Here is a 12719-nt window from a genome sequence, read left to right as displayed (position 1 = left end):
AGCCTCAGAGGCCTGGGAACCTCCTGGTAAGCGTGCAGGGGACACCACCACATGCAATCTTCTACCACACTGCCACTGGCCTGTAGGTCCTGAGTCTGTTAACCTTCAGACCAGTGCCTCAGGATACAAGGCACCTGGCACAGGTCCTGGCGTGCAAAAGATCTCCAAGTATAGTTAAAAGTCTAACTAGGAGGCTGAAGATAGGAAGAGCCTTCTAGCTTTACACAGAATGGCCTAACAATTTTCAGGTCATTCCTTTCACTTCGCGAAGGAAGACTAAAAGAAGTGAGGCAACTGACTCAAAGTCTTTGAGCAGGAGACACCAGAGCCAATATGACTTCCTGGGCTCACCCCCTCCCACTCCACCTATATGAGGGCAAGGTGAAGCCAAGAACAGTGGGTATGCATGGCTGCCCTCAGACAGGAAGATTAGACCAGACTCTGGCTGTAATGGCTAGCCTGAGACTGAAGAAGTGGCAAGGGATGACCTACTTCCTTGATTTTATCGCTGACAGATTCTGTTACTATCCTGGGCTCTAAGTTATTTTTACCTAATAGAATTCAACCCTCTCATTATGAAACAATATTCAATGTAAAATATTTAAAGTGCTTAAGTTTGAAAGTTAAAATGTATCAACCATTACTACATTAAGTCTCTCTTAAGTCTCTTAAGTTTTTCTATGCAAATCCTTAAAAATCCTGGGCTGAGGTCTGTGGAAGTACAGCCGGTGAGCATGGGTCTGTGAGCTCATCTTCACATATGAAAAACAAAGAGGCCTAGCAAGCGCAAGGCCCTGGGTTCAGTCCCCAGCTCCGAGAAAAACAAAAACAAAAACAAAAACAAAGAGGGAAAAGCGGGGAGGGTGTCTAGTTATCTTTCTACTGCTTTGAAGAGACACCATGACCAAGGCCACTTGTAAAGGAAAGCATTTAATCTGGGGCTTACAGTTTCAGAGGTTAGAGTCCATGACTGTCAGGGAGCATGGCAGCAGGCAGGCAGGCGTGGTGCTGAAGTAGTAGATAAGAGCTCATATCTTGAGATCCAAGCCAGAAACAAAGAGGACAAAGCTAGCTGGGAAGGAGGGAGCTTTTGAAACTTCAAAGCATTCCCCAGCAACATGCCTGCTCCAACAAAGCCACTCCCACTGATTCTGTCTTTTGTACTTGGATTGAGCTCACCTTCCCTAGACTTGGGACATTTTCTGCTGTTTGTCCTAACTTATATTCTACGCTTCTGGCGTGGCCTTCCTCTCTGGCTATGCCCAGTTTGTAGACACGGCCTTCTCAGTGTTCCTTGCACATGCTGTTTGTATGTGTTTAAGATCTTTTTCGAGTTCTTGAGTGATACACTAAGTCCTTTCTCTTGTCTTTCAGCCCTGATGTTCTGCCTGCCCACGGTCCACTCTATCAGTTAGGCTTTCCAATGTACTGGTCATCTGCCTCCCTAACTTTGTTTTCAGTATCATTTCAGTTTGCTTTCCCAGTACTGCTCTTTATATTTTCATTCTGCACTCACTTCCTTGTCTCGCTCATCTTTGTCTCCTTGACTTCACTCTTCAGTTCCTTGAAGTGTTTCATCATACTTCTGAGTTCTTTAGAAATTCATCTAAGTCACAGTCACTGGGGGATTTGATTCAAGGATTGTGCATTTTAGATGAAATGTGTTGTGGGAGTCAGGCATTTGTGCTCTAAAGTTTTATTGTGTGTGGGTCAGAGGACAGCCTTCAGGACTCAGTTCTTTCTTTATCCCTGGGATCTGGGGATTAAGCTCAGGCTGTCAGATTAGTGGCAAACATTTACTTGCTGAGCCATTGTGTAAACCTTCATTCTACTTGTGTTTGGGATTGGAATCAGGAATTAGATTACTGGCTAAACTTTTATTTTGTCACCTTTCCTAAGGAAAAACTAGGTAGTAATAGGAGTTGAAGTATTGCTTTTGTTACTCTAGTGTTCAGAGTATGAGGCTCCATTAGCACTCCTCCTCCATTAGCAGAATTTTCTGCAACAACAAACAGTCAATATGTAGGGATAAACCCTCTATGAAAATAGTCAACTAAAAGTTATCGCCCTCTGAAAAAAAACTACAAACAAACCCCACAAAAACAGACAAATCATACCCCCACACACACACGAGCAAAAACTCCTCCCCAAATAATCATCCCTTAAATTCTAATCTGACATGTTAATACTGTGGGGATTTGTATGTCAATATGGACATGAGTAAAAAGAAAAGTAAAAAGACTCTGCCTGTCCCCCACTCCCCCAGCAAGATTGGTGATCAGTGCTGGAATGATGGAAAGTAGAGGAGACAATAGAAGGGGAAAAAAGCTGGTGGGAGGGAACATGAGGGAGGTTTAGCAAAGGTAGACTGGTATGAGGAGAAAATACACTCAGATAACAGTTCCATCCCAGGAAGTCAAGACACAGAGACCCAGTGAATCCAGCCAGATTGTGTTCTGGTAAAAGCAAAGATTAAGGAGAAATATGAGGAAGGGAGAGGGAGAAGGAGAAGGAGAGGGAGAAGGAGAGGGAGAGGGAGAGAGGGAGAGGGAGAGAGGGAGAGGGAGAGAGGGAGAGGGAGAGGGAGAGGGAGAGAGGGAGAGGGAGAAGGAGAGAGGGAGAGGGAGAGGGAGAGAGGGAGAGGGAGAGAGGGAGAGGGAGAGGGAGAGAGGGAGAGGGAAGGAGAGAAAGGAACCTGGAGCAGGTCTCCTACATTACACAAAGAGGGAGACTACAGGTAGAGACAGACAGATCATGGAGACCTACTGGCCTAGTTGTGAATTCCCTCGAGTCTCTTGCCTTCCTTTTTGGACTTCTTCCCACTCTTCTGCAGTAGCTTTTCTGCTAGTTACTGTTCCTCCCTCCCAGCTTCCCTCGGCATGATAGTGATGTCTCGAGAGGGTGGTCAAATCTCTGTGATTCCCTTCAGGTTCTGAGTGCAAATGCTGACCACACTTCTAAGCAGCTCTTGCCAGTGTCCTGTGTGCTGCTTGGAATCTGTGCAAATTCCCACACATACTTAAGTTCCTACCAAAGGTTTTCAGCCGGCTGAGTACTGTGCAGATCTGATTTTAAAGTTTTCTTTCCCACAGTCTCACCGGATTCTACTTGACAGGTTTTATTCTAGAGTACCATGGCACTTGGCTCTTGGGTGGCCAAACTACCACAACAGAACTCTTCTGCTCTGTAGAGCGGCCAAAACCCAGCAAGGAGAGAGGGGTTTTCCGGGCTTCTCCATCTAACTGCCTCTTGTTTTCTTGAGTGTTTATAGAGTGCCTAGGACACTTTTAAGACTGTGCCTGAGTGTCACCTGCCATGTTCCTGAGGGAAAATGTTTTTACTCTTCAAGGCAGTTTCACTCTGTCACATGGGCTGTCACGGCCCCCGGAACACTAAGAAGTTGTTCTGGGTTTGGACTTCTCAGCTTGTGGCTCCCCTGGAAGCACAAAGCCCTACTAGGCAAGCATTCTGCCCCTGAGCAATAGCCTCGACCTGACTTTGTTATTTCACTGTTTCAGGTTTTTGTCCATACTCTCCTTTGGTTCCTTCAACACACATTTAAGATATTATTCTAAAGCCCGTATTTCTTATATAAAAAAAGACATGAAAATAGAAAAGGAACTTCATGGAAAGAGAGGCATGAAACAGAATGATAGGGAAGGACTAAAACGTATTATATACATGTATGAAACTGCCAAAGAATAAAATGAAACATGGCTGCTAGGCAGTGCTGGCCACACCTTTGATCCAGCACTCAGGAGGCAGAGGCAGGGGGAATCTCTATAAATCTGAGGCCAGCCTGCTCTACAGAATGAGTTCCTGAACAGTCAAAACAACACAGAGAAACCTTGTATTGAAAACCTGATTGACTACTTAATTAAAATAAATAAAATGAATATTACCTTAAAAAAAAAGAAGACTCTTGTTTTTCTACAGAGATAGGCCATGTTCTCCTTTTGTCTGGGTAAAAGTACCTATTTGTCCTAGTCTTTAAAGACTTGCCCTGTGCTGGAGAAGACAAAGGGCTTGGTGGGAGCCTTGACTCACTGTGAGATGGCGTTTTTTAAGGTCTTCTCAGATCTCTTTGTGCATGCTCTTACCAGTGCCCATGTGTAAGTTTTTCCTGATTTCCACACGTACTACTTTATTTATGTATATGAGTACACTGTCACTGTCTGCAGACACACCAGAAGAGGGCGTCAGATCCCATTACAGATGGTTGTGAGCCACCATGTGGTTGCTAGGAATTGAACTCAGGACCTCTGGAAGAGCAGTCAGTGCTCTTAACCACTGAGCCATCTCTCAGCCCTTTAAACACACTACTTTAAATGTATTCACCTCCCTCAGGCAGCAGCTCTTTACCTTCCTAATTATATGACCCTTTAACACAGTTCCCCACATTGTGTGACCTTCAATCAAAATTATTTTCATTGTACATCATAACTGTAATTTTGCTACTAAACTGTAATATATATTTTTGAAGACATAGGTTTGCCAAAGGAGTCACAATCAAGAGAGGGCGGGGGGGGGGGGGCCCGGGGGCGCAGTGTGTTTAAGATAGGATTTCTCTGTTGTATCCTTGGCTGTCCTAGAGCGAGCTCTGTAGCCCAGGGTGGCCTCAACCTCAGAGCCCTGCCTATGTCTACCTCCAGAGTGCTGGGATTGAGGTGTGTACCACTCCCCTGCCCCAGACACCTGCAGGTGCACAGCCCTTTACTTTCAGAACAGCTGCAGCTGCTCTGCACAGCGCCTTCCTACCCGCCACATTACATCATCAGGAGAGACCGACGTCTGTGTCTCAGAAGCCCTATCCAGCTAGGGACACTGCACACAAGGCTGGAGGTAGACACTAGGACCAAGTGGAGTAAACACAAATAAAAACAATGTTGAGCTGGGCATGCTGGTGCACACCTTTAATCCCAGCACTGGGGAAGCAGAGGCAGGGGGATCTCTGAGAGTCCAGGGCTAGCCTGGTATACATAGCCCATTCCTCCCTACATAAATACCTTGTTTCAACATGCATGCACACATACATGTATGCGTCCTAGTGCAAACTTAAAAGAGTCAGATCAGATCAGAAAGGCTAGCCTTTCCATCCTCTTGCCTCTATCTTCCCAGTGTTGGGACTCCAGGCATGTGCAACCATACCTAGTTCATACAATGCTAGGCTCAAAGTCTACCGACTCAGCTGAGCTCCCAGCCCTTCCCGTTCTGTTTGTTTTAGACAAGGTCTTGCTATGTAGTCCAGGACAGCTATGAACTGGCATTGCTGCTTCAGCTTCCTAAGAGCTGAGACCAGGCATGTAACCATCCCAGCAGCTGAACATAGCTGTGATGATTCGAATATGCTTGGCCCAGGGAGGGGCACTTTTAGAAGGTGTGGCCTTGTTGGAGGAAGTGTGTCACTGTGGGGGTAGGCTTGGAGACCCTCCTCCTAGATGCCTGGGGGTGCTCAGTCTGTTCCTGGCTTCTTCCTTTGGATGAAGATTTAGAACTCAGCTCCTCCTGCACCATGCCTGCCTGGATGCTGCCATACTCCCGCCTTGATGATGATGGACTGAACCTCTGAACCTGTAAGCCAGCCCCAATTAAATGCTGTCCTTTATAAAACTTATATTGGTCATGGTGTCTGTTCACAGCAGTAAGACCCTAACTAAGACAATGGCTTTGTCCTAACTAGGTGTCTTCTTGGTAGATGCAGACTTCCGATCTTTCCCAGAGAGGCTACAGAGTGCCTTTGTCCAGCCTCTGGTTGCATTGGAATGTTTCTGTGGCAGAGTGAGAACTTAGAACTTCCTAGACTGCCATTTTGTTAAGTAAGAATATACATGTGCATGTGTGCGTGCGTATATAAGTGTGTGTACACGCACGCGCGCGTGCACATACACACACACACACACACACACACACACACACATGTATACACACACAGCTTTTTTATTTTGATACAGGTTTTCTCTGTGTAACCCTGGCTGCCCTGACCTCAAACTCAGAGATCCACCCACCTGCTTCTGCCTCCCAAGTGCTGGGATTAAAACCATGTGCCACCGCTGTCTGGCCAGAGTATATTTTGAAGTTCTCGTTTACTCCTTAAGTTAAGATAACAGTGCTGGTTGTCTCCACTGTAAGATTACTGCGTGCTACGCCCTTTTCTAAGGACCTCACTGTTCCGTGTATCCTGTTATCCAGCAGACATCCTGGATTTAACCACTATTTCACATGCTGCAGTTGCCTCAGTTAATCATGCTCTGACTCTCCTGGCTTAGAATCCTGGGTCAAGTCTGTTGAGCATCCATGGAGTCCAGACGTACTGATTGTTCTTCATGGGTAAAAGGAGCGTGGTTGAGGTAAGGCAGAGTGTGGGCTCTTGAATGAGGCATAGCTTTTTAGCTGGGAACTTTCCGTGATGGCTATTCCTGTGACACACCTGTTTATCTCTAGATAAGACTCTTCTGTCTCTTCTGAGGTAATCCTTCTCGATTCTTCCCTATCTATGTGTGCCCAAGTAGCTTCAAATTCCAACAGAAAGAGAACGCAGCCAGCTCTTCTTTGACAAGTAAAAAGGACCAGATGAATCTCGGCTTGCAGCCTCTTTATAGGCTTAGCCGCTGGTGCCTTCAATTCTAGATGTGCACTGCAGCTGCTAATTGCTACATATTGTAGACTTCCCTCAATCTTCATCCCAAATAGTCCTTTCAGGTACCTGTCTCTTACCTGTGTGCCGTGAACTCGCTGTTACTACTGGATTGCACAGGACTAGAAAATACACCTATGATGTTTTGGTGGGAGGAGTCAGCTGTGCAGAGGGCAGAAAGAAGGGTGTAGTACCGAGACTCTCACCTGTCACCTCTCAGTTTTCAGGGACCCCACAGGGCAAAGTGCAGTCCTTATTGCTCTTTTCAGGAGGTCCGTGCTGTGGCTGCTGTTGGGGTAAGTCAGCCCACACTCTGCTCCTACTCACGTGCTTTAAAAACTACAGGCTCGTGTCTATAGCTTCAACACTTAGACCTCAGGCAGGAGGATCTCGTGAGCCTAAAAGTTTGAAACCAGTCTGAGCAGCATAACTTTCTTTCCTCAGACAACAATGGCAGTCTACCCCAGCGTCCAGAGAATGAAAGCTATAAGCACAAGTGAGATAGAATACTGAACAGAGGCTCACCTGATGAGCTCAACTCACGATGCCTGCTCCTCCCACTATCTGTTCCTGACCCCACCCAGGAGGGAGCCAGAGTAACTTTGGAGGAGCCGTCTGCCACTGAGCCATGACTCCTGTGCAGCTCCTGAGCCATGACTCCTGTGCAGCCCTGAGCCATGACTCCTGTGCAGCTCCTGAGCCATGACTCCTGTGCAGCTCCTCTGCTTCCTTCAGCTTACCTCATCGGCTACAGCACAGAAGGACCCACGCCTACACTCCACTGGGTGCAGTTTTCTGTCAAAGTTGCCTACTGACATAAATGTTGATACTTATACCCAATACCATTCTCTGTCACTGGCACAAAATATCTTATCATGTGATCATGTGCGCTGTTTTCTAAGATGTTAGTACAAGAATGCTAAAAGCATGTCTCCAAAGTTCTCCCAAATAAGAATCCATGATCACGAGACGGTATGACATGGAAGACAGACCTGTTTTCTAAAGCAGGCAGATCAACTTACCCTCCTTACTCAAACAACAGCAGAGCCCCAAGCGATCACAGCCCCACCACCTAGTTTGGCAGTCAACTTAATTTCTGCCACCCTCAGGTGTGTAGGCGCCATCTTACCCAGCCTTTAGAGTGCTGGCTTGTTTAACTCTGCCTAATGTAACTGTAACTTCTCTGAGAAGTAGCTATGCCTCAACTGTGGTCTTTTGGGCACAGACTCTCACTGGGACCTGGCGGTTGCTGATTTGACCAATAAATCCTAGGGGTCTGCCCATGTCTGACCCTCACACGTGCCGGGATAACAGCCTTAGACCACAGTATGGGGCTCAGGACTCAGCTCTCATGCTTGGATGGCAAGCACCTCACCAACTGGTCCCTGCCTGGCTTCCATTGTCCGTTTAGAGCTAATATTTTCATCTTGTATTAGTGTCCTTTTGTTTGTTTGTTTGTTTGTTTGTTTTTCAAGACAGGGTTTCTCTGCATAACCCTGGCTGTCCTAGAATTCACTCTTAAAGTAGGATGGCCTCGAACTCAGAGATCTGCCTGCTTCTGCCTCCCAAGTGCTAGGATAAAAGGTGTAAGCCGCCACTGCCCAGCTTTTACTAGAGTCTTTTAACAAAGGGAAGATATTTTTAACCTCTTATCAGAGTTGATAATCACTTAGACTGCCTTTAAATTTTTTTCTTTACCCTAAACTGTTATTTTCTATGTGTTATGAGTTAGGGATCCAATTTCATTTTTCCCCCAGCTGTCACAGGGCCATAATGCAACTCTGCCTCTGCTGTGTGGCATATGTCTTGCGTCTTTCTGTAGACAATAAAATTTTCTCTTACACGCTATTTGGTGCCTCCCTAAAACAACTCTGAAGTAAAGCTAGTTTCTTGTAGCCACAGCTCTTTACTCCTTCAGAATGAGCTAAAGAGATGCCCCCTCACATCTTAGAACTGAAGTCCCATTTCCACAGAGCCTTCTGGAGGAACACAACGTTGTTTACTATATAGAGAGAAAGACTCCCCAAGTGGGAAACAAAGCCACAGAGGAGTCGAGTGGACACCTCTGCCTTTTGTTTCACCTCCACAGCCAACCCTGAATGCTGTTGGAAGCTAACATCAGAGGTGCTCTTAGCTCTAAGGCAGCTGGCGATCATAGCAAAAAACTGTGCTCCAGTCAAAGCTGACGCTCTCACGTGATGGCAGGGAGAGCGAGTCTTGCCTTCCCTTGTCCGCACCTCCTAGAGTCAAAGGATACACTAAAGGCTGCTGGCAGGGTCCTGAGAAGCGAGTTTAGTCTTCCAGTTTCTGAAAGACCAGAGCCCAAAAGGCCACAGTGCACTAAGAATGTCCCCCATTTCTATTTTCAAAGCCCATGAAGCCGGGCACATTCTTTCTGTGATGGCAGCACTGGGAGAAGAGTGGGCTGGCTTCCATCCTAGGCTTTAGGCCAGCTCGGGCTACACTATTTGTCTCAAAACAAACAGTACCAAGGCGAAGGCTGCAATGGCTCCTCTCAGACTGCACTCACTCTCTTTGTTTCTGTAACATTCTATCCGTATGCACTGTTTAGACATGGCTTTGGAGGGTAGGGCCATGAAATCATCTAATGTGGCCGATTCAAGAAAAATCTCATGTTCATACACAAAAGTGGCCCGCTGAGAACGGCTGGGGCTTTCCATTGGCTCATTTATACACTATGCAGGAAGACCACAGCTTTTAGAGCACAGTGGTTACACACACACACACACACACACACACACACACACACACACACACACACACAATAAATCTAGGGAAAAAGAGAAAAAGAGATATACCTCTAGCAGCCAGCCCTGGAGGTGAGTAGAAAGTTAAAGTGGAATACAGTAGAGAAGACTAATCACTAGATACTGACTTAGTGAGTCAAGCACTTAAGCACTGCTGTACTTCAGACTTGCAAAGGCACGACTTCACTTGTCTCCTGAACAGAATGATCAGAGAAGCTGACGTGATAGGCTATCGCTCTTAACTGCCTGCTGTCCTCTAGACCTCTGTGCAACGTTGTTTGCATGCTTGTCCATCTTGGGGTATCAGAGAATAAACGAAGTGCAAACTGGGCTTGCATGGGTGACATTTGCTCTCATCCATGCTCACTGGTGTCAGAGTGCTTTTTCTACAAAGATTTCCACAAGAGGGTCACAACTATCATTAAGTCCAGGCCTTCCATAAAGTCCTCTGCACTCTCTTGTCAAGAAAGACATAACTCTGTCAGGTGGGCAAGATGACTCTGTATAATAATTACTTAAAACAACACACTGGTGTACTTAAATAATTTTGGTAATAAATAATCTTTGCTATGTAAACCTATCTGCCCAAGCTAAGCCAGATTTGCAGCCTCCTGTCTTTGTTTAAAGTATTCAAGTGTAGCCTGGGGCTGGAACTCAAAAGAGATTTAAGGATGCCGGTGTATGTAGAATGCATAAGCCTGAGGTGTATGAGCTAAAGAAATCTTCTGTTGGGAGTTGATTGTTATTCAGGCATTAGACCAGCCACTCAGGGGCTTAAGTAAAGAGTGTCCCTTCACCTCTAAGGGTGTGGAGTAATTTCTCACTGAGAAAACAAATTATTTCTATTACATGACATGCCTTCTGCTGACAGGCTTCCTCAAAATCCTGAAAGATCCAGAATCAGTGTGCTCATGTGCTCATCAATGTCAACTATGACACATATGTGATGCTGGCCCTCCCACCTATCACAGGGACTGATGGGTGGATGAATGCTAGTATTCGTGGTGCCTTAAATTCATCAGGATACTGAGGTGGAAACCAGTGGATATCCAACAACATCAAACTTTTGTGGCTCTCCATGCCTTCAGGCCCTGAGAAAACCCAAGTGCCATGTTACTAGAGAATGCCTTCCCAGGCAAGGGAAGTAAGGGCAGTGCTGGCTGACAGTTTACACTTGTCCAGCCTCAGCAGGCACCAATACCCAGAGCCAGTGAGCACACACGCGCTCCCTCTCAAGGTTCTTTGACAACAGGGCTAATAGCACCCCATATCCCCAGTGCTGTCAACTCATGAGTTCTAGCTCAGTCTGTGTCCAACACTTACTTTTACAAAGCGAAGAGTGGGTCAGCACACACTACCCTCCCATGTGTACAGAGCATAGGACTGCCTCCCTCCCTGTGGGAGACTATGGCCAAGAGACAGGTGGATCCACACACTTACCCGGACAGTCGGCTTCATCACTCTTATCCTCACACGTTGGCCAGCCGTCACACTGCCAGGGGAGGGGTATGCACTGGATGATGCCACTGTGACATGCAAACTGCCCGGGGTGGCACCGAAGCTCTGTGAACAAAGGGTAACAGGCTTTGAGGAAGTAGCACAGAAGCAGAAACCTAGAAGGGAAGTGCTTGGTCCGCACCACCGTAGGGGTGTAGTAGTCTGGGAGCTGAGTAGGACTGCTTCCTCAGCAGGGTCTGAGCATGCTCCAAAATAGAAACAAGAGGTTATAACCTTTTATCAGAATATACAGAATATTTAAATGGTGTGCCAAAACAAGGCGAAGTCAGGGGACTCTGGAACACCTTTCTAAAAAGGTGGAGCTTGACCGGTTTCCTAGAAAGGCGGCACTTCCATATGTTCTGTGTGGTGTGACAACAACAATGGTTCCCGAAAATAAGGGCTTATAAGACATGTTGAGGTGACATGTGAACAGATGGGACCACTCAAGAAACTGGAAACCCAGCTGTCAGAGGTTGCAGGCTGAGATTCCTGACTTTTATGGGCACATTGCAGGAAGCCAGGTTACTAAGGCAGTAACATGAGAAGATGTGCTTGAGTAAGGTAAGTGGCAGTGGTTTCTGACATGATAAAAGTGCTAAACAAACCCAGCAAAACACAGGCTTCAAGAATAGGCAGCAACCGACATGAGCCAAGTGCCCAATTCTTCCCTTGTTGACTTTCCCTTTACTCTCCCCTCATGCCCTTTTCCTTTGGAGACGGGCTCTCACTATGTAGCCCAGGTACACACCAGCACACTAGCGGCTGCCTGTGCTGGGCTTGGAGCCCAGGCCTTGTGCACAGAGGGCAAGTGCTCTCCCTGAGCTTGGCCGCGAGCCTGTCTGACTTTCATACACTGTGTATTTGTTATGTGGATTATGTGTTTTTCTCAGGTGCTATCCACCTTCTTTTTTGAAACAGTTTCTCATTGGCCTGAGATGGCTGTTTAGGGTAAGGCTAGCCAGCAAGCCCCAGGGCTGCCTGTTTCTGCCTCCCCAAGCACCCAAGACAGTGAGTATGCACTAAGGGTGCTCAGGATTGAACCCAGGCCCTCATGTTTACATAGAAACACTTTACTGACTGAGATATCTCCTAGACCACAATGCTGTTTTATAGAGAATCTCTCCAAGATTAGGAACTGGACTTAAGGCTTCATCTTTTGACAAAGAATATGAGGAGCAGTGTGGTGGCTGAGTGGGTCAAGTGGCCTGCAGCCAAGTCTGGTGACTGAGTTCAATCCCTGGAGCCCACACAGTAGGAGGAGAGAACTGACTCCTGCAAGTCATTCCCTGACCTCTACATGCACCACGGCATGCATGCACCGACACCCACACCAAAAGTTTAAATGTAATAAAGTTTTCCCTTTAAAGGGGTGTGTGTGCGAGTGCGTGCGTGCGTGCGTGCGTGCGTGCGTGCGTGTGTGTGTGTGTGCGCGCGCGTGTTGGAAAGATGACTTACTGGTTAAGAGCACTGTCTGTTCTTCTAGAGGACCTGGGTTTGATTCCCACATAAAGCCTCACACATGCCCTCCTTCTAGGGAATGGATCAAAAGAAGGGTGCACCTCCAGCTGGGGTGCAGAGCTTACACCGCGGTGGTTAATCCTTTTTATTGCGTGTGTGGGTATGTGGCCATGGATCATTTGCATGCAGCATCCTGGAGGCCAGAAGAGGTCATTGGATCCCTGGAACTGGAGTTATGGATGGTTGTGAGCCACTGTATGGGTGCTGGGAACTGAACCTGGGTCCTCTTCAAGAATAACAAGTGCTCTTAACCACTGCAACATCTCTCTAGTCCTGTTAACTTTGTTTCTTTTAATTTA

General features: G+C 46.8%; 1 protein-coding gene across 4 annotated transcripts in view; it reads right to left on the bottom strand.

The window, feature by feature from the left end:
• The window catches only part of Dgcr2 (DiGeorge syndrome critical region gene 2), a 50545-nt gene that overhangs the window by 19305 nt on the left and 18521 nt on the right, over positions 1–12719 (bottom strand). For all 4 annotated transcript variants that reach the window (NM_001012146.1, XM_039088526.2, XM_039088528.2 and 1 more), the window contains exon 2: positions 10843–10965. In NM_001012146.1, the coding sequence (NP_001012146.1) occupies positions 10843–10965 (123 nt within the window). The remainder of the gene's footprint in view (positions 1–10842; positions 10966–12719) is intronic.

Source organism: Rattus norvegicus, chromosome 11 (assembly GCF_036323735.1).
Source record: "Rattus norvegicus strain BN/NHsdMcwi chromosome 11, GRCr8, whole genome shotgun sequence".
Taxonomy (NCBI): Eukaryota; Metazoa; Chordata; class Mammalia; order Rodentia; family Muridae; genus Rattus; species Rattus norvegicus.
This window is presented reverse-complemented; position numbering and strand designations above follow the sequence as displayed.